Source organism: Bos taurus, chromosome 2, assembly GCF_002263795.3.
Source record: "Bos taurus isolate L1 Dominette 01449 registration number 42190680 breed Hereford chromosome 2, ARS-UCD2.0, whole genome shotgun sequence".
NCBI lineage: Eukaryota > Metazoa > Chordata > Mammalia > Artiodactyla > Bovidae > Bos > Bos taurus.
The window spans coordinates 135,237,921-135,259,302 of NC_037329.1; the positions used below are offsets into that span (position 1 = coordinate 135,237,921).

At 59.1% G+C, this 21,382-nt stretch overlaps 1 protein-coding gene across 1 annotated transcript; it reads right to left on the minus strand.

The window, feature by feature from the left end:
- Nucleotides 1–230: 230 nt before the first annotated feature.
- Nucleotides 231–20,474, minus strand: PADI6 (peptidyl arginine deiminase 6). Its single transcript, XM_002685797.6, has 16 exons — nt 20,305–20,474; nt 19,371–19,554; nt 17,514–17,586; nt 14,800–14,864; nt 13,256–13,364; nt 12,353–12,478; nt 9,393–9,583; nt 9,085–9,188; nt 6,727–6,838; nt 5,305–5,412; nt 4,951–5,105; nt 4,104–4,260; nt 3,900–4,023; nt 2,821–2,891; nt 1,646–1,807; nt 231–704 (listed from the first exon to the last, which is right to left on the minus strand). The coding sequence occupies exons 1-16, from the start codon at nt 20,394–20,396 to the stop codon at nt 471–473; spliced, it is 2,067 nt and encodes a 688-aa protein (XP_002685843.1). The 5' UTR covers nt 20,397–20,474; the 3' UTR covers nt 231–470.
- Between the last annotated feature and the right edge of the window lie 908 nt (nt 20,475–21,382).

Below are 21,382 nucleotides of genomic sequence, written 5' to 3' on the forward strand. Positions count from 1 at the left end.
CTTGGCCAAAGGGGAGCCCTCTCCCTTCTCCCAGCCTAGAGTCTCACGTGCGGTTCAAGCATCAAGATCCACTGGGGAAGATGACCGTGACCCGAGCCGAGCCACTTCCTGCTCCAGGCAGCTCCGAGGCAGCCTGACCCCGGGTGTCCCAGCTGTTTCACTTTCCGTCCTGAGCGGTTAGTCCCTGTCCCCACCACCCCCCGCCCCAAACAAGGAGGTCACGGCCAAGGTGCAGTCAGAACAGCTAGGACTTTACTGGGCCTTCAGTAACTTCTCCACTGAAGGCCGTTTCCAAGCTTTCCCCAGGGGCTCAGGCTGCCAGCGCTGCCACCACTGAGCAACGGGGAGCTGGAGACGCATAGGGAGAGGAAGGGGGCCCCTGAGCAGAGCACGAATCACGCTGTCGGGGGGGCGACAGCAGGCCTTGCATGCTGCGCAGGGCGGGGCGGGGCTGGCGGCGCTCACGTGGTCTACGGGACCATGCCCCACCACTTGAAGGCAAAGGGCACCCGGCGGATGTTGGCACAGGAGCAGAAGTCTCCGATTTCGGTCAGGTAGCAGTCGAAGTCATCGATGAAGGTGCACTGGAAGCCCAGCGGCTCCAGCAGCTGGCAGATCCGCTCCTCCAGGCAGCAGGTGCCGTTGATCCGGGGCCCGAAGGGCTTGGGGATGCCCAGGTTCAAGCCCATCACGACCATCTCCAGCTGTCGGGGGGCGGTTAGGTGGGTCAGGCCTGGACAGGGGTCAGAGCCGTGGAGGAAAAGCCCCCCAGTTCTCTAGGCTTCAAGGAAGACCACGGGGTTCAGTGCAGGGAAAACGCAGCTGCGTCTGCGGTTGGGCTAGGAAAGACGAGCACAGCGCACCCTTCCCCGAGCCTGTGCTCAGGCAGGCGTTGCTCATCCCTCTGAGCAAACCTCCCCACTCCGCTGAACCCTCCAGTGACTCCTGCATTTCTCAGTAGCAAGACCAGATCCTGCCCGGCCGGGGCCCAGCTTCGCAGCTTCCCCGGCCCCCTGTACTGCATTTCTCCTGCCTGGACGTTCAGTCGCGTTTGTGTCCCCTCGCCTGCCTCTGCTGGGATGCTCTCTACCCCTGGTTTCGTCACTGGACTTCTGTCCACTTCACACTCCAGCGTCTCTTCCTCAAACACAGCTTCTCCCACCATTACCCACACCTCCCTTCTCCCCGGGCCAGGAAAGGCTCCTATATTCCACGCCCAGAGGGCCTCCCTGGTTTTGTAAAAAGAACCATTAGTGATTGAATGCAGGTCCTGCGTCCCCAGGGCTTAGAGTTTAAGAAATTGACAGGTGTCTCAGGTCGTTTTAGGCGCCTCCATCAGGAGTCACAGTGGTAAGAGAAAGGTCAGGTGTAGACCACGGTTGGAAGAGGCTTGGCCTAGCAGAGGTCTCTCATAATACCCACACTGCCAAATGCCCCATTCCTGTTCTAAATCGGAGGGTGCTGCAGATGCACGAAGACCCCACGAGAGAAACTGTCTGGTCTTGTGGCCAGCAGATGGGCCCCGCTCACCTGCTCCCTGCAGGGGTCTCCCTAACGGGGGGGCCGCCCCTTCCTCTCAGGCACCGCTGTCTGCGGGGCCCCTCCTCTAGTCTAGCCCTGAGGCCAGCCAGCCCACAGCCCTCACCAGGTCGGGGAAGTAGGGCCGGGCATAGAGCTTCTTGGTCTGCTCGCTGGGGGGGGCGTTGGCGATGTGCTCCAGGCAGAAGAGCTGTGGGACGGGGATGATGTCCTCCTCCTGCAGGCCCAGCTCCCTCTTGAGGATGCCGCGGTTCAGATGGATACACTTCTGCGGGGGATGGGGGCAGGAAGGGAGGGCGCTCAGGCGCAGCCCCGAGGAGCTGGCCTCCTTGGCAGTGACTGCGGGCAGGGGCCCGGCCCTCTGCAGCGGGGCTCAGCGCAGACACCTGGTCTCTCAGGCCAGGATCTGCCAGCTCGTCAGCACTGGGCCGGCTCCTAGTCCCAATTCCATGGTAACGTGGGGGCCCCCTGGGCTTTGATCCTGGCTAGAGTGAGGGACCTGGGCGAGGGCAAAAGCGGTCCTCAGGTCGTTGTCAGGGAGACGGACACCAGCAGTGGACTGCCGGGCACGTCCCTCCCCAGACCAGCTAATACCCAACGCCTGAGCCACCTCCCAGGTTTATGACAAAGGGCTCACGACCCTACGCCCAGGGTGCGTGTCACAAGGACTCAGGGGCGCTGTTTGGACCCCCACCTGGCTGCTGCCCACCCTGCAGTGCCCAGAAGCTTCCCCTGCTTCCAAGGTCACAGCGCAGTGCATGCCTTGGCTGGGAGCCCTGAGGACTCAGTGGGGCAAGCAGCATTGTGCTAATGGGTGACCTTGGGCCTGTCCTTGCCCTTCAGGCCCCAGCTTCCCCATAGGAGGTTGTTTTACTTTCTGGGACATCCGCTTCTCACAGCTCGTGATTCGCGTTTTCAAAGATTTGAGGTGCCGGGCAGTTTCATCCAGGAAGAGTCGAGAAGGCCCCGGGGTGCTCTGGAGCTCAGAGCTTCCTGTAGAAGCTGGGGGTGCTGAGAGAGCCCCGACTTTGGTCCAACACTAGCTGACTTGGGCCACCCTGGGGTTCAGACCAGTCTCCCAGCTCACTGGCATCAGCTCTGAGCCTCGCCATCGCGTGGACAAGGCAAGGTCACTTCATAGGGTCCCTGTGAGGACTAGAGTCGGGTGTTGTGCGTGATGCTCGGTCAGTTATCACTGTGCAGTTGGGGACCCGTTGCTGAGGTGGTCCTTGCCTTCCCCCGCCTTTTGGAGCAGGTCCCCCCACCATCCTTGGTCCGTACCTCTGCATAGTCATTCTGCTTCCTCATCTTCTCGTCAGCCAGAAGCTGGTTGATGGTAATGGCCTCCCTCCCTGTAGGAAGGAGGAGAGGGCAGGCAGGCTGAGCGTCAGGGGTGGGCACCGTGGTCCAGGGCTGGGCAGACTCCTGTCCTGGGGACAGCTCACTAGTCAGGCTGCCATGCCAGCCAGGGGCTGTGGCGGGTGGCCTGACTCGTCTCCAGGGGCCCACTCTAGGTCAAATGTCACAGCTGGAGACCCAGTGGGGTCCGTCAAAGGCCAAGGAGGACGCCCACCGCCACAACCGGCCCCTCCGTCCCTGGCTGGAGTGGGGGAGCCTGCCACAGGCTGTGAGGCAGGCAGTCTGGGCCAGGTTAGTGGCGCCATCAGCCCGCGCCCGCCTGGGCGCCCCCTGCCTCCCGACCTGGCTGCCTGCCGCCTGTGGTCTTGACCGCGTTATTCAACGTTGTTCTTCAGTTGCCCAGTTCTGCCATCAACTGAGACGACAGGGTCACTGGTGTGTGACAGGCAGTTCGTGCTCAAGGTCGCCTGCGCAAGTCCTCAGACAGTGAGATCCTGAGCCCCACCCCAAAGACTGGTCTGAAGTTCTGCGTTTCTAGCAGACTCCCAGTTGGAGCGCTAAAGCTGCCGTCCTCAGGCCACACTGAACGACAGCAGCACCGCCACCCCCCTTCCAGGTCCCCAAAAGGCAGAGGCCCCAGTCCGCCCACTTCGTCCTCCTGAAGGGCAACCAGAGACCCGAAGTCCCCACGCCCAGATACTTAATCCGGCATTCCCAGGGAGGTCCAGACGCTGGTGTTGGTAGCATCTGGTTTGTCCCCCTGGAGCACGCGCCGCCCGTGTGTTAAGCTCCCCGCTGTATATATCCTAGCAGCCTCTCAGCTGCCCCAGGGTTTCTGGCTGATCTGCCCTAACACCACCAGAATTACCCTGAAAGGGAACACGACGTTCCAAGATGGCGTGTTTTATGCTCCCATGCTTCTTGAGGACCCCTTCCATCAGGAGGGACAAAGCGGAGGTGGCCGTCTGGAAAGGACACAGGGGCCCGAGGGGCTCCCTTACCGTTAGAAAGGAGCTGGTCCTTCCTAAGCCCTTCAAAGAGCATCGCATCTCCATAGCCCTCCTTCTGCCTCTCCTTGAACAGTTTGTAGCAGGAGCTGGGGCTGGCCAGGAGCAGCCGGAAGTCCTGGGGAACAGAGGAGGAGGAAGCTTGCAGGAGTCTTCGGAAGAGGGTGGGAGACATCCCCGCCTGCCCCCGACACAGACCTTTTTGCCCTCCACCTTGTACTGTGCGGGGATGAAGCGCATGAACTCGCAGGCATGGCCGGTCATCAGCCAGTCGGAGAAGAGCTCCACCGGGGCCTGGACTTGCTGGGCACGGAGGAAGTCCTGGAGGCTCCGACTCACGTTCCGGGAGTCCTTGCTAAAGGGAAGGTGGAAAGAATAGCCCCGGGGGTGGTGTGGCCCAGGTTGGCGGCCAACTGCTCCCTGAGAGCCAGGCAACCTTCAGGTAATACGGTGCGCTAACCATTGGCCAGGCCGTGGCGGGGGACGGTGGTTATTAAGAATCCCTTACTACTGCACAGCGCAGGGCACGACATTGGACATCCTGCGATAAGCCGTAATGGAGAAGAATATGAACACGTGTATGTATAACTGAGTCGCTTTGTACAGCAGAAATTAAGACATTGTGAGTCAACTACACCTCCATAAAAATTGAAATTCTTTACTCTGGCTCCACTCAGGACTGAGCCAAGGGATTCTAGATAAAGACTGAGCCCCAGGACGCAAGTATTTCCTGGCTCTATAACAGATGAACAGCCACCAAGAAATCTAGCCACACCGTCTGTGGCAGTACATCCCGTTGGGTCAACAGGCCGACCAAATGTGATGTGCTTCCTTTGAAACCCTGGAAATCGCCACTCGGAATGAGCGGTTCGTCTGCCTTTCTCCCGCCAGTCTCCTACATGAGGACTCAGGGGGCCTGACTTGATGGGTTAAGGCCCAGAGCAGATGACCCGTTGAGTCCCCTGGGAATCAGGTGGATCCAGGCGAACTCTGAGGGTCCCTCCCCTTGGTTTTAAGGCAGCCACCACCTGGCCTCCTGCCTCACCTGGGGTAAAAGCTGCTGCCAATGAGGACCCTGCCCAGAGGGTACTCTCTTCCTTGGGCCTTCACAGGGGGGGACACCATCAGTTTCCCAACGACATCTATGCTGGCCACCGTGTGGTCCTGGGTGTGCAGAGTCAGGTAGCCAACCCCAGGGCTCTGGAAGGAGACCCGGCCGGGGTGGCCGTCAGGAGACAGGGGCTTCAGGCCTCCGTCTTACCCATTCCAGACTCCTGGTAGAGTCCCAACGCCTCCCCCAGGCACCACCAGGGCCCTCTCCCCGGCACCCATCGCTTCCCGGCAGGCACCAGACCCGAGAAGGCGGACCAAGTTCAGATCAGTCAAATCGAGCCCCCACCAGTGAGTATTTCATGGGGAAATCGTCAAGCTTGGCGACCCGAGGGGTGTCCAGGACCAAGGAGACAGTCTTGTGGGGAGCCTGGGTATAGCAGAAAGCCATTTCATCCTGGAGGAGACAGGGAGATGGGGGGTGAGTTTCTCTCGCTCCATCAGCTCCTTTCCCAATGCTCCCTCTACCCGGGCCCCCTCTGGGTCCAGAGAGACTCCCCCTGGCTTCCTGCAAACTCCTGCTCCACCCTCAAAACCCTGCTCAGGCATTCCCCTGCCTTGGGGGCTTTCCCTGACCAGTCGCCCTGATGAGTCATCCAAGATTCTTCCTCCTCTCGTCTCCCTAGTCCATGAACAGACCTCGCTGGCTTTATTTCCAAAATCTGTTCCCAGCGGACTCCTCTCTGGGACTGTTCAGGTGAAGCCACCTGGGGTTGACGGCCTCTTGCCTGTATGACTGCAAGACCCTCCAATCAGCGTCTCTTCTGTTCTTGTCCCTTCCTAAGGTTGGCTCTATTTCTCAACCAGAGGGTCTCTTCAAAACCTAAGTCAAGGACTTCCCTGCTGGCCCAGTGGTTAAAAGACTCCACGCTTCCCCTGCAGGGGCACGATCAGGGAACTAAGACCCCACGTGCTGTGCAGCACAGCCAAAAAGAAAGTTTTAAAACCCTAAGTCAGAGTATTCAACTCCCCTGATTCATATCTTTCCGTGTCACCTTGCTTGGGATTGGTTTCTCCCCTTCCTTAACTTGGCTTAATATTTCCCCAATAAATAAAACTCGGCTCTTAGCTCTGACGACTGTTGGGTCTGGTCTGGCCACACCAGCTCTTCTGTTCCACACGGGGTGGATGTCAGCTGTTTCTGTGCCCGAGGGCCTCCTACTTCCAGCCCACCCCCACCGCAACCTTTGCACAGCCAGCCCCTGCCTCCTCAGCTTGAGGATCGTCGTGAGCACCCACAGCCCCGAGGCTGATCTAGGAACTCATCCGATCGTCTCGCTTTCCCGCTCTCACAGCACTTAGAGTTCTGCTGAGGTGAGATCGGGGCAGAGGTCGGTATTCTTTCATCTCTGCCACATAGAGCGGGGCTCGTTTGTGAGCAGAGAACCGGGCCTCAAAAGGCTGGGCTCGACACTTCGTGCTCAGCCAGGGCTGAGCTGGACCCTGTAGCTGGAGATGTCAGGTCCTCGGAAACCTGGGGCTTAGGGCTGTGTGTCCTCTGGTCCCGAACATGAACATTCCGGAAGGGGAGGAGGCTGGACCCTAAGCTTTACCCTTAGTGGCTAGGGCTTGGGCAGGTCGTTTCATCTCGGCCCCCGCTGAGCACAGGGCCGTCCCTGGCTTAGCTCCGCCAGGGGGCTGAGTGAAGCTGGCGGGGCCTGCTGTGTGTCGCTCCTGGGCCCGCCCCCGCCCCTCGCCACAGGGCTGTTACCTGGAGCCACCGGCCCAGGCGGTTGGGGTCCTCGTAGACGGACGCCACCTGGCTGTTGCTCCTCTCGCTCAGCTCCGTCACCGTGCTCACGAAGCCCTGGACCTGCAGCTCTCTGCCACGGGAGACGCGCCGGTCTGGGGAGGCCGCCAAACTCTCCCACCTGCCGTGACCTCTCAGTTCCAGAGGAAAGGGGTGCCCCTGCCCTCGAGGGGGGCAGAGTGCTGTCCCCCCGCTCATGGAGCCCCGGCTAGCACGCCCAGGGTGTGCCCGCCCCAGCCTCACTCTGCCCAGCCCACGGCGAAGTCAGATCAAGAGTTACTACCGTCAGTCTCTGCTCTGGGGTCCTAGGACCGGCTCGTCCCTGCCCTGCAGTCCCTTCCGCCCGCTGCCCAGCAGTCTGGGAACTGCCTCAGTCTACCCAGGGGTGGTCTCTTCTCTCCCCACAGAGGCTGCGTTTTTTCCCTCGAGAAGCCGAGTTCCCCCTTGGGATGGCCCTGCGGCTGTCATATTCACAAGGGGGTCGGGTCTGGGTGCTGAGCCCCGAGGCCTTATCTGCCCCTGGGGCTTTGCCCCAGGCTGACAGGCCCACAGCGCGCCCCCGTTCAGTGCTGGAGAGAAATGAAGATGTTTGAGGCGGACACTGAGACCACCCCATTCTACAAACAGGTCCTCATGAACTGAAGGCCAGCACGGTCACCCTTGGGAAGTGTAAACAATTTGGAGTCTACTCCAGATCCAAAACTTGAATTGCTCTTCCATGCTCGTGTTCCAAATGAACCTATTTCTCAGCTCTACACAGACAAGACTACAGGGAACGGAGCAGCTTGATAAGGTCTGGGACGTCTGAGGTGCGTGCTGGGGGGGAGATGCAGCCCCAGGCTCGCACACCATCTGTGGCAAGGCTGGGTCAAGCCATGCCTGAATACCTCCCCCACGGGCGAGTCTTCAGATCAGAGTTTCAGCAGATGCCTCCTGTGAGTGAACTTCTGTCTTCAGATACAGAAGGCAAAGACACACCCGGAACCTGGATATCAGTTGTCAGAATACCTCAAGCTCTGCCCTCCTCCCTTCTCATTCTGAAGCCTGGCTTTCCTCAGCAGACCCTACTCCCCTATCAGCCCCTTCCACGGCAGAGCTGTTTCTATCCTATCCCTCCACTGGGTTTGGAGGAGGGACGGAGGTCCTTGCCATAAGATGCTACATCCAGGCCACCGGACCTCTTCCGATCCTGGACTTGACAAGGTCTTATCTCTGCCCTCCCATCCTGGTGGTCTCCCCAGCTCCAAGACCAGCCGTCCCGCTCCACCACCTCCATCTTCCCCTCACTCGGTCTGCTCCCTGGGTCCGCAGCTCGACCTCACCGGGATGCCTGGCTCTCAACCGCTTTTATCCCATCGGCCCATGTCTTCGCCTTTCTCCATATCCTGCGTCGAGTCTGTGATGCCCCATAACAATCACATGCTCGTCCTTCTCCTTGGGCTTATCTGCCTGGAAAAACCCCCACCCTGGTTGGATTTAGTTCTGTATTTATTCTTCTCTAGAACTCTTTACTGAAAACAGTTGGGGAAACCCCACACTGGCAAGTCTCTAAGGTGGCAACTTCACCAGGTCCTTGGCGCCAGGCAGCCTCTCACCTCTGACACTTCCTCCCATCAGTGCGTCCCGCTTTCCCTCCTAGAAAGTGGGTGGGCTGGCAATTTAAGGCCATGTGACTTGTCTGCTCTTTGCCCCATTAAGTTTTCCTTTCTCCGCTGGATCTTATCCATTACCATTATTTTTTGCTTCCCTTAAAAAAAAAAAAAAAAAAAAGACAGCCTTCCTGGGACTTCCCTGGTGGTCTTGTGGCTAAGACTCCATGGTCCCAATGCAGGGGCCCTGAATTCAATCCCTGGTCAGGAACTAGATCCCACATGCCATAACTAGAACCCGGCACAACCAAATTAAAAAAAAAACCCAGTGTTTGAGGGTCTGTTGCAGCCTCAGAGGCTACAACCTAAGCACGCCCAGCCCTGTCCACCTCGCCTGTCGTCCTCCCCGCCCCCTCTCCCCACTGTCTCCTGGTAGCTCATGCCTCCTTGCTGGAACAGTCCCAGCCTTACCCTCTGTCCCTTTATTAATACCTGGCTTTATAGCCCTCGATCCTATGGGGAACTCTGCTGTTTGCCTCTTAGTAAGAGCAGGCGGGGACCGTCGTGGTCACTGCTGCAGCCCTTCTTTAAGTATCCAAACAAGCCCTGGATGACCGTCTCGGGGGGGAGGAGTTCACCTTCCTGGTGGGAGGTCTAGTCGCCCTTTCCCGCCCTGCCGCAGACATAGCAGTTACGGAAGCGGCCCGGCCCGGCCGCCGGGGTCTCCTACCTGCACAGGTACACCTCTAACGGCATCTGGGTGCTGGGGACAAAGATGCAGGGGGCCACCCGGAACAGCACTGTGTCCTTGCACAGCACGGCCTCTGGGACCAGCTGCAGTGCGAGACGAGGTCCCGCTTACACCGCGCTGCGATGGAAGACCTGGCTCCCGCCCACCCTCCCCCGAGGCCTCTAGCTGTTCAGCTCAGCACACCCACCCCGGCCCCACCGTGCCCCCATCTTCTGCCCGGCTGTGTGAGGTCTCCTTCCTCCACAGTCCCTGCCCCGAGGGCTGCTTGGCTACTAGCGGGGTCGTACCGGGTCTTGAGACTCTTCCACCAGCGAGGCCGAGAAGGAGATCAAGCCCGAGAAGCTGGCGGATGGAAACTCTAAGGCTTCAACGTAGAAGGTTTCCCTCAAGGTGCCCTTCACTTCATCCCACTGGGGCGCCAAGGTGTAGGCGTGCTGCTCAGGCCCCAGAATCAACTCGAAGGTCATAGAACCATCATCTAGAAGGAAAGGAGGGCAGACCACACCCGATGTCACGTTCCTCGGGTCAGAAGCCAGGCTGGGAGCCCCGGGCTGGCTGTGCCCCTAGGTTCCTGGCGTTTGGGGCTTAATGAATAGTTAGATGTTTGTTCATCAGTGAGGGCCAATTGCTCTTTAAAGAGCTGCCGGGGGCTGGGACTCAGAAAAACACCTGCCTTCAGGAAGTGAAGGCTCATGGTGGTTCTATGCTTTGACCCACTTGGGAAGAGTGTTATAAGTCTTCAAGGTGAAAGACTGTTCAGAGACAGGCTTGGGAGCCTCATCCAGTACAAGCCAGGGCCCAGGCCCGGGCCACCAGCCTCTTGCTCTGGGTTGTAACAGCGATCACCGAGCAGGGCTGTGGCTCCCAGGCAGACGGGCTCCAGGCGGCTCAGAAGAGCCTCGTCACAGGCACTAGGGGTGCCGGTGCAGGCTTGGCCAGGGTGTGCGGCGGCCCAGCCGGCCACCCCAGCGCTGGGGACGCATGCTCACGGCCCCTGCTCCCTTCTGCCTGCGGGGCTCCTCGCTGGCCCGGGCCCGGCCGTGATGGAATGAGACTGCCCCATGTCCCCTGCTCCCGTCTGCCTGCGGGGCTCCTCGCTGGCCCGGCCTGGCCGTGAAGGGGTGAGGCTCCCCCACATCCCCTGCTCCCGTCTGCCTGCAGGGCTGGGGTGTGGCCACCCGCCCCTGGGTCTTTCCCCTCTGCTGGGGCCTTCTCTCACATCTAGAAGCATAGCCGATTTCCCCGTGGGCTTCCCTATAAACTGGCCACTAAGTGGGGGGTTGGGCTCACTGGCATCCTCGCCCCTTTGGGGGCAGGTGCTTAACGACCATCCGCGTCACACAGAAAAAGCAGCCGGGGACTTCCCTGGCGTCCAGGTGGTTAAGCATCCACCTTGCAAGGTAGGGGATGCCGGCCCAATCCTCAGTCAAGTGATTAAGACCCCACATGCTGCGGAGCAGCTAAGTCCACATGCCACAACTCCTGAGCACTTGTGCCCCAGCCCCCACGCACCACAGCAAGAGCGCCTGCGAGATCAGCAAAGACCCAAGAAGGCCAAATTAAAACAAAAATAAGGCGGCAGCAGGACCAGCCACAGCGGTTACCTTCGCCTGGAGGCCCTTCCTGCTCTCGTCCGCCCGGGCCTGGCCCTGCTCAGCCTGCCTGGAGGCCCTTCCTGCTCTCGTCCGCCCGGGCCTGGCCCTGCTCAGCCTGGCTCCCCCGTGCCCTCCCCACCTCCATCCCAAGCCCCTGCTCGGTCCTGCTCTCGTCCGCCCGGGCCTGGCCCTGCTCAGCCTGGCTTCCCCTGTGCCCTCCCCACCTCCATCCCAAGCCCCTGCTCGGTGCTTGGCTTTCTGTCCATCGCCCTGGGCTTTGGGAGCAGGCGACACGCTTATCCTTCTAGAGCTGGTGCCCCAGGGCACCGAATAGGCACTTGCTTGAACCGTGCGGCTTTCTCCTACCTTCCGTGGACCACTGGCCTGGAGGTGGGGCAGATGCCCTCTGATCTTCGATGGCACTTCTAGACCACCTCTTCATTCCTCAGGACTCCCACTCCTCTGACGGGCATGCTCTCAGATAATGCCACCTGCCGCCTTCCCCCCTGTACCCGACTACCCCTCACCATCCTCCGTGGGCTGTTCCAGCAACGGCTGTCTCTACCCCTAGCGTGGTGGGAACCATCTCCACCAGAGACCAGACCCTCCAGTCCACTTCTGCCACCTTATTTCAATGAACTCGAGGTCTGCACCGCCTTGGACGCCGGCGTCAAGGCTCACAGCTCAGACGCCCCCTGCAAAACAGAGCTGGCACCTTCTTCAGTCTTCTCGGCTCCCCACACTCTCATCCCAGCCTCAGACCTTTCTACGGGCCCATTTCCAGCCCCCGCCTTCACTGCCCTTGGTGTTCCCCTTGTCTTCCAAGACCCGTTACCCCCACGCCCCCGCACACACTGCCAGCTGCCCACCGAGACCTCAGACCCTGGCATTCAAGCCACTGGAGAAACCGCCACCCTGCAACCTCTGAGGCCGTGATCAGTCAGAGCTGCCTCACAGCACGTGTAAACACTGTTCTGTGTCCACTAACTCGTGCACTTCCTGTATTCAGAGTACTGATTACTCATTCCTGTAACTTCTCCTAAATCCACGTCCCACCTCCATTGGGGGGTCCCGTCTGCACACGGATGTGCTGTGTTCCGCCACGTTTAGATCCAGCCCCCACCCCGCTGCCCGGCTGTGCCAGCCCTCAGCCAGTTACTGCCGCCATACACGTCCCTCTACGGTAGGTCCCTTCCGTGGCCTGTGTCCACTCGGCTTGCCTGTTTCACTGGCTTTTTGGCCACGCTGCATGACTCGCGGGTTCTTAGTTCCCCAAGCAGGGACTGAACCCGGGCCACTGCAGTGAAAGCTCCAAGTCCTAACGACTGGGCCACCAGGAAACTCTACTCGGACTGTGTCTCCACTGTTCTTCTCAAGGGCGTAATGACCGGCTCCGAGGACCGAGACTTTCCTGTTGACTTGGCATCATCGTCTCCCAACCACATCGGCTATCGTCAGTGGCGGCTTTCACAGCAGTGGCTCTGTTTCTAGAACCACGTGGGGTTGGGGGGCGGCAGCCAGAGGGCCTCAGGGACACACGTCCGGCTGCAACAGACCCTGAGCTGCTGCCCTAGGTCCCTAGCAACCTGACAGGAACCCTGCCCTGGGCGGCGATGGCCACAACCTGCCCTGACATGCTCACACTCACTCACTCTGTGGCCGGTAGACTCTTGCCTTCTCCGACTCTTCCTTGGAGGTGTGGAGAACCACCCGGTAATTCTTTGTAATGCAGCTGGGCCCCTGAACTTTCAGCACCATCTGGGACAAACTCTTTACTTCTGAACAAGAGAGAAGGTAAAGGTTTAGGGGCTTCTGGAGGCCAGAGCCCCAGGGGTGGAGGGGGCAGTAGGGCTGGGGGTCGGGGGCTTGTGTTAACACTGGAGCTCCAAAGACCCCTGACCTCCTGCCCTGGCCCAGGCCCGCGTCACTGTCTCTGCCACTCGCCTCCCACATGGCCACAGGCAGCTTGCCGTCCTGGGGGCCTACTCCAGTGAGGCTGGCAGTTACCCTTTCCGTTGTAAGGGGCAGATGGGTCCCCACAAACTCCTAGATCAGGGCCTGGCACATCAGCCCAGCCGGGGTTCCCCTCCAGCTTTGGTGTGAACCAGGACACCCCATCCTACAGCTGAGACTTGGGATCTACATCCTGATCACAGATCAGGACCAGATCTAAGAGGGCTTTTGTCAGGACACTCAGGGTCCTGCCCCCAGGCTACAAGTGGGTTTTCAGGAAGTGTCTGGCCTACGCCTTGTAGGTCCTTGTTTAGTCCTCAAGCCCCCACGATGTCCTTTGTATGACCCCCGTTTTACAGGGTGGGGAGACAAAACCAGGAAAGTTCACATACTCAGGTTCATGGCCAGGAAGTAACAGCAGTTTGTTTTCTGACATCGGAGCCTGTGTTCCTGCCTCGGGCCCCTTCCTGCCCAGATACCGGCTCGATCCATTGACAAGAGGCCCAGAGCAGGGAGTCAGCTTGGAGTCTGGTTTGCTGCAGGGTGGGGCGGAGCCCAGGGAGGGCAGGGGTGATGGGCCTCGGTCAGAGGCCCGTTCTCACCTTCAGAGGAGAACACCTTGCTCTTGTCCACGGGCTGGCCTGAGACAGAAGGGCTGCAGTTCACAAGCAGGATGGCACCCCAGCCACCAGGGCCCCAGACCCAGGTTTTCTGTAAAGAAGACAGGAACACTTGTTCAGGCCAAAGCCAGGTGCGTCCTCACCTTTATAGATACTGCTCCACCTCAGGGCAGAGTCAAGCCTTCCTCCAGGGTGAACTCTTCATCAGAGTCAACTCAAAGAGCCTACAAAATGGGACAGTAGCATCAGGTAAGAGCGCTGGGAGGAGGGCGAAGATTTAGGTAGGTTACTAGTTTCCAACCTTGGCTCAGGGTCCCAGGAGGTAGGGTTTGAGGAAAGTGTAACTCACTCAGTTGTGTCCGACTCTTTGCAACCCCATGCACTGTAGCCCAGCAGGCTCCTCTGTTCATGGGATTTCCTGGCAGAAATACTGGAGTGGATTGCCATTTCCTCCTCCAGAGGATCTTCCTGACCCAGGGATCAAACCTGTGTTTCCTGGGTCTCCTGTAGTGTAGGTGGGTTCCTTACTGGCTGAGTCATAGGGGAAGCCCCTGTGGGTTTGAGGAGACATGTTCCATCTGAGGAGAGAGCTGACCCTCTGGCCTACCTGGCTACATGACCAGGCTAGGATGGGAGCCTAGTGACACCTAATTACTGACATTTTAATTTTTTGAAAGTGTTAGAAATTGATGCCACCCGTTCTGATTTGTATTGATGCTTTTGAACTGTGGTGTTGGAGAAGACTCTTGAGAGTCCCTGGGACTGCAAGGAGATCCAACCAGTCCATCCTAAAGGAAATCCGTCCTGGATATTCATTGGAAGGACTGATACTGAAGTTGAAACTCCAAAACTTTGGCCACCTGAAGAGCTGACTCATTTGAAAAGACTCTGATGCTGGAAAAGATTGAGGGCAGGAGGAAAAGGGGACGACAGAGGATGAGATGGTTGGATGGCATCAGAGACTCAAGGGACATGAGTGAGTAAACTCAGAGTTGGTGATGGACAGGGAGGCCTGGCGTGCTGCAGTCCATGGTGTCGCAGAGAGTCGGACACGACTGAGCGACTGAACTGAATTTGACTTAAGAGACACTAAGACCTCCCTAGCATTGCAGTGGCTAAGTCTCCATGCTCCCAAAGCAGGGGGCCTGGGTTTAATCCCTGGTTCGGGAACTAGATCCCACATGTTGCAGCTAAGACCTGGCCCAGCCAAATATATATGTGTGTGTGTGTATATATATATTTTATAGAGACACTGTGGACACAGGACTTCCCGGCAGTCCAACAGTTGGGACTTCACCTTTCCCTGCAGGAGTGTGGGTTCAGTCCCTGACTGGAGAGCCAAGATCCTGTATGCCGTCACAGCAAAAGAAACCAAAGCATTAAAAACCGAGAAGTAATATGACAAATTCAATAAAGACTTTAAAAATGGTCATTAAAAAATAAATCTTAAAAAAAAAAGAACTACAGAGGCCACAATGGGCCTGTGGGCCAGGCCTGGCCGAGTCTGCGCTTGCTTCCAGCCTCACCTTAGCCTGTTTGTCGGCCGCCTCAAAGCGCCCGCTGCGGTAGATGTCCACGTCCAGGGAGAGCTCTGCAACAGAGGGGACGCGGTCTCAGCCACTGAGGCCTGCGGACGCAGCCTCTGAGCTGAGGGCAAGGACCCTCCGGGTGGCCTCCGGCTGGTGGTAGGGTCCTCCAGCCTTTGGGGCAGGCTGCTGGCTTAGAAGACCGTTCTTCAGAGACAGACGGCGTCTCGTGAGCCAGCCTGGAGGGTCCCAGGCATCCGTGGGTCTCTCCCAACCTCCCGGGGGCCCACAGAACAGGGGCACTGTGGTCACGATGCCGTTTGTGCCTCTTGGCTGCTTCCCCGGTGATGCCTACTTGGAAGGCCCACCTCCCTAGACATCAGGAACACTCTTGGCGCTGAGTCACAGCCAGGGCTCAGTATGTGGGAATTCCAAGCCCCTTTAGGGCTGAGGATCTAGCCTGCTGCCAAGTATCACCATAGAGGCTCCTCCTGGGTCTTTATTTCCCACCTCCCGCATCCTCCTCCAACCCTACTGATTACCATGTGGCTTTACCCCAGCTCATAGCTCTTGACATCTAGGGTGCTCTCTCTCAGCTGGAATGTCAGGGCCAAGGGAACAGCCCTCCTCTGCTGCCGCCCACTCAGTGAGGCCTGTTGCCAACCAAGTACCGTTCTAGGTTCTCGGGATCCGGCAGCACGCAGACAGGCCCTGTCTGCTTTGATCTTAGGGATGCGTGCGTGTGCCCAGGCACACACCACAGTGGCAAGGGGTGAAGAAACAAAAGGCACGTCATGTCCGATGGTGACACGCTGCAGGAACAAGGGGACAGCGGGGTGTCTCAGAGTCAGATCAGAGAAGCCTCCTAAGTGTGAGCAGAGGCCTGCAGGAGACAAGTGACCTGTGTTAGATCAGAGAAGCCTCCTCAGTGTGAGCAGAGGCCTGCAGGAGACAAGTGACCCGTCTTAGAATCTGGGGTAAAAGCTGTTAGGATAAGCAGCGCACGGGGGCAAGTTCCAAGATCAGAGGCCAGAGTACCTAGAACAGGATGAGCAAAGTAAGAGAAAGAGGGGTCAGAGGGAGCCTGGAGCCAGGCTGGGTAGGTTGCGTGGGCAGTGATGATGCCAGCTTTAACCTGAGCATGGGCAAGCAGGAGCAGGCTCTGATTGGAAGAAATGTTAGACAGCCTTCTAAAGAGGGGGCCTCTCTAGGGGCCGAACTGAGACTGGACCTGCAGAAGATCAAGGACGGAGCGGGGAACCCCCTTGAGGACCTCGCCGAGGGCTGATCAGTGACCTGGGCAGAGGTGACCGGGCTTAGGCCAGGCTCAGAGCTTCAGAAGCGGCGGGTGGCTGGACCTGAGCTAGACTTGAGGTAACCTGGCAAGATTCACAATCAACTCGGGGAAGAGAATTCAGGGTGAACCCAAGGGCTTGGCCCTGACCAGCTGCAAGGACGGAGCTACCATCGAGCCGCACGCCAGGACTATTAGGAAAGAGACGTCTGGGGTAGGGGGAGTCAGCCCAGTGTCATTCGGTGTGAGACTTTGCTCAGACACTCAAGGGGCTACGCTGGCCGGTAGGCCTCCGAGTTTATGGGAGACGCTGGGCTAGGGGGTTTTGAGTCACCCACGGGCTGCCCGAGCCTGCAGCACTCCGCCAGGCGGGTTGGGGGCGTGGGTGTGGCCAACGAAGGATCTGGAACCGGAATCTGGGGAGGAAAGGGCAGCCGTGGAGGAGGAGATCTGGGCACAGGGGCTCTGTAGTGTTCCAGGTGAGACGGCTCCCGAGAGGACCACCAGGGTCACGAATGCTGCAGAAAGGCCCAGAGGGAGGAGAGTGGGCCACCGAGGCGAGGACAGGAGAGGCTGTTCTGGTACCTGGGGCAGTGGGCATCTGGTCTGAGCAGGCTCAAGGGAAGGTGAGGAAGGTGAGGAAGAGCTAAGGATGCAGAGAGGCAGGGGGCAGAGTTTGAAGACACCATGGAATTAGGTCTAAAAGCAGACATTATAGCTAGTTCCTTAAGAGAACAGGCATCACAACTTGTTTCTATTAAGGGAATAGTTTGCTCTGGAACAATCTAAAAAAGGGCAGGGACTTCCCTGGCAGTCCAGTGATACAGAACTCTTCTGCCAGTGCAGGGGACACAGGTTCGATCCTCGGTCCCAGAGGATCCACATGCCGCGGGACCACTGAGCTCCGTGGGCCACAGCTACCGAGCCTGAGCTCCAGAGCCGGTGCTCAGCAACAGGAGACGCGCTGCCGTGAGACGCCCGAGCCCCGCAGCTGGGGAGCGGCCTCTGCTCCCGCAGCCATAGAAAGCCCCGGCACAGCAACGAAGATCCGCAGCAGCCCAAAATACAAACAAAAGTTTTTTTGAAAGAATACAGTGGAGGGCAGGAGGGGAGGTGGCTTGCTCCAACAGTAAGAGCTGCTGAAGGAATACTCTTGAATGAGGGAGAGTTTGTCATCGCTAAGATCAGCTTGGGACCAGACATCACCGACTATTAAGAGAAGCGGCCGTAGGGCCCTGACACAGGTGGCTGGGGGACGTGAACACGAGGGGTCCTGACGGCCTGTGTTCTGCTTAGAGAGCGAGTGAGGCTGGCAGAGCAGCGGCTGAGCTTTGAGGGAAGTGGGCACTGAATGAGCCCACAGGGGCGTCTCGTTACAGGGAGAGCCCCTGCCATTCCCCCTGGGCCGGGGGACACTCACCAATGCCTGTGAGGTGGAGCACAGCTGTGGCCATGGGGGCATCCTCGTCGGGCTGGTGGTAGAAGATCATGACCTGTGGAGACCCCCCAGGACCCCCGGAGCATTAGTGGACGGGCCGGGGACAGGGCCCCGTACCCGGCTCCGGCCGTTTGCCTTCAGTCTCACGTCACAGCTTCTGAGCTTCCAGTGTCTCCCGGGAGCCAGCACAGGGTGACTGGGCTGTTAAAACCCCCGGTGTAATGCGCCACGACCCTCCACCAAGCCCTTCCACACCAAGGCCTCACCACTGCCCGTCCAGGCGGGCTCTAACCACAGGACAGAGAAATCAGGACTAAACTATTAGCCAGTAAAAGGGGTGGAACCGGATTTATGATCTGGGCTGTGCAGCTCTAGAGGTCAAGCTTTAAGTTGCCCTCCATGTCCTGCCCGCTACACCACCCCTCCTAGGACTCCATAAGATGGGCCGTGAGGATGTGGGGCCTCTGACGGGCCAAGCTGCCCAGAAAGAGGCTGCTGGGGGTAGGGGGTGCCTGTCCTGGGTCTCACAGCGACCTCTGCTTGCAGAGGAGTCTTCATACTTTCGAGAAAGCTCTGGCCTTGACCACAGGCCTTCATCACGAAGCACAGAACCAGCTGTTAGCTGGAGTCCAGGGTAAGCATCTCAGTCCTGGTGCTGCTGAGGCGGAGCCCTGAGCAGAGGCGCTTCTCAGGCACCCTGGGCTCAGCTGGGCCACATCACAGCCTCAGTCCTTATCTGAGACGCTCGATAAGTGTCCTACCTGTCTCTTGGGCTTCCCTGTGGCTCAGCTGGTAAAGAATCTGCCTGCAGTGTGGGAGACCTGGCTTCAATTCCTGGGTTGGGAAGATGTCCTGGAGAAGGGAAAGGCTACCCACTCCAGTATTCTGGCCTGGAGAATCCCATGGACTGTATTGTCCATGGGGCTGCAAAGAGTCAGACATGACTGAGCCACTTTTTCACCTGCCTCTTGGGGAGTCACCTGCCCTGGGCACGGGTGTAGAGGGTGCTGTGTACTCCCTCTCAGTCATCCCAGCTTAGCCCCCTGCTGACTATCCTCTGGAACGTTCTGGCAACAAGAGCCCCTGGGTCCTAAACGTGCTTCCCTCAGCTGTGCTGGCTCAGCCTCACACGGGAGTCACCTGGGAGCTATGAGGCCCAGGGGATGGTTTGGTTGGCAGGGGCCGAGGCCTGGGCATCGGGTGATTTTAATTACTCAGCCACCACTAACCGCTCAGATTTAGCTGAGCCCATCGTTCGAGCTGAGAGTCCACCTCTCTGCCACGGGCCCCATCAGGGCGGCATCCTGCCCAGAGGATGGGCTCGGGCTCGGATCCTGGGTCTGCCCCCTTAGGCTGGGGCTCCGTTTCCTCACACATGAACAGAGGGAACGCCGACCTCGGGAAACGTGACCTGGTAATCGGACCTGTGGTAGCTCTTAAGTTTCATCAAGAGGCTCCATGTCTGCGAGACCAGCCTGAGCCAAAAAGCCTGAGTCCTACTGCTGAAACCTTTTAGGCCAGACTTTAAAAAAGCTAATTTGGAAGCTAGTGCGGTGGTCAGAAGCACGAATGCAGGAGACAGACACACTTGAGCTTGAATCCCTGCTCGGCCAGCTACTGGCTTGGGCAGGGTGCTTCCCTGACTCTGTGCCTCAGTTTCTTCGTCTGTAAAATGGGGTCAAAGGTTGATTGCAAGCACTGAAGGTGATCAAAGCATTTGGCTCTGAATTTTTCAGACTCGGAGCTCAGGAAACCCCAGCTGTCAGGAGGGAGCCCCCAGGGCTTTTGTTAGCGCCTCCTGGGAGAGCTGCCCTCACCTCCCCCCACCCCAAGGCCTACCTTGCCCTCGTCTTCGGCGAAGTTGGGGGACGTCATCGCCACCAGCACGTCCGTGGGGCGCGACAGGGGCCAACGGGGCGCGGCCGACTTCTCCCTGCTCTCCACCGGGTCTGCGCCGCAGACGCGAACCACGACCCCCAGAGACGCGTCCACGGAGAAGGACTCGCACGCCCGCGGGGCACACCTGGGGGCGGGCGAGCAGACAGAGCTTGGCGCACAGGAGCCCCGCCTTCTCGTCCCGGAGCCCAGCTGAGGGGGTGCCCCCCGCCTCTCCGCTGCTGAGGCCCTCCAACTCACAGTCAAGGCACTTTTGGGTCCTAACATGTCAGCCTTCCCCTCACCACGCCCTGCTCCCAGGACCCCTGTGCAGGCCTGAGACAAGCTGCAGCCCAGACCCCACCTCCCGCGGATGCTCTGGAAGTTCCCAAGCTACATCTTATTCATGAACGCCCACCTTCCAAGGAGGGGAGGGCCCCCTGTCTGAGCCACGAGGGCTCCCTACGGGGGAGAAGCAAGGCCCGGCAGGTCTGTGCCATGACCAGGGGGAGGCAGGGGCCTTGAGAGTCACCTCCCATGGCAGCTCCAGCTCACAGGAGCCTCCTTCATCAGTCCGCACAGCCTCCTCAGGGGTCACCCTCACCCCATTTCATGGGGAAGGGGACCGAGAGAGGGCAGGGCACGTGCCTCCAAGGCCCCACAGCCTAGGAGCAGTAGAAACAGGACTGGGAGGCCCTAACAACCCAAACTCGGCTCCTTGAGATGGAGCAGGACAGCGGGGTAGGTTACAGAGCGTGCAGTTAACCCCCGACTCCCGTGTAAGCCAAGGGAAGCCCAGGCAAGGAGCAGTTAACCCCCGACTCCCGCATAAGCCAAGGGCGCCCCAGGCAAAGAGCCTCGCCAGCCTCCCCGCCCGGACCCGCTCCCAGCTCCTCACCCACTGATGTCTAAGAAGATCTCCATGCCCAGCACACACACAGCGTGGGTTGGGCTGTCCAGGGACAGAGGGACGATGTTCCGGAAGGCCATGGCACAGCCCTCTGGGCTGACTACCCCCACCCGGCACGGTAACCTCTGACAACCCAGGGGTTGCTCCCACCGCCCGCCCCTCTTATGGGCCAGGGCCCTCCCCCTTGCTAAGGAGGCTGTAGCAGCTGCTGGAGGTTTGCTGGGAGGAGAAGTGCTGCTGAGGAGCAGCTGGGGTCAGAGCCCGGGCAGCACCAATTCATTAAGCAGCTAATGCCTGCAGACGTGCAGGGGCTGGGGCTGGCTGCCTGGAGCTCTGGCCTCCAGCTGGAAAGCTGGTGCCTGGGATTGGTCAACCTGGCCTTGGCGCTGGAGGCTTAACTAAGCTGGGAGCTGTCAGGAGCAAGGATCTGTAGGGGGTGCATGGGGCCCTGGTCAGGAGAGGGGCACGGGGCATCCCCTCTAGACTTTGGGGCCTCCATCCTACGGTGTGGGCTTCCTGGAAAGTGGTAATTGATGGACCAGTGGTTCCCAGGGCTCTGATGGCTGCAAAACTGACTAGGGGGTGGCTCCTGTTAAAGCTGCAAACTCCTGGGGTGTGGTCCAGGCAGCTGCGCCCCTCCCCAGGTGATTAGGGGGCTCCTTGAGCACAGCTGTGTCAACAGCTCCCAGCAGGGGGCAGGCAGGGATTGGTGGAAAGAGCGGACGAAGGACCCCAGCTGCACAAGGTCGCCAGCAGCTCCGCATCTCTGCTGAGTTCACTGAGCCAAGAAATGAGAACACCTGCTCTAGCCCACGGGGCTCACCAGCGAAGTTTAAGACTGTTTTAAGGGTGGGTTAATCCAGTACTTTGGCCACCTCATGCGAAGAGTTGACTCATTGGAAAAGACCCTGATGCTGGGAGGGATTGGGGGCAGGAGGAGAAGGGGACGACAGAGGATGAGATGGCTGGACAGCATCACCGACTCGATGGACGTGAGTCTGAGTGAACTCCGGGAGTTGGCGATAGACAGGGAGGCCTGGCGTGCTGCGATTCATGGGGTCGCAAA

Coding starts and splice junctions, on each gene's coding strand:
- PADI6 (XM_002685797.6), bottom strand. CDS start 20,396: ATGGCCTTCCGGAACATCGTCCCTCTGTCCCTGGACAGCCCAACCCAC. Junction 4,261..4,950: donor GGCAGCAGCTTTTACCCCAG/GTGAGGCAGGAG, acceptor CCTTCCCTTTAG/CAAGGACTCCCGGAACGTGA. Junction 2,892..3,899: donor GGACCAGCTCCTTTCTAACG/GTAAGGGAGCCC, acceptor TCCTTCCTACAG/GGAGGGAGGCCATTACCATC.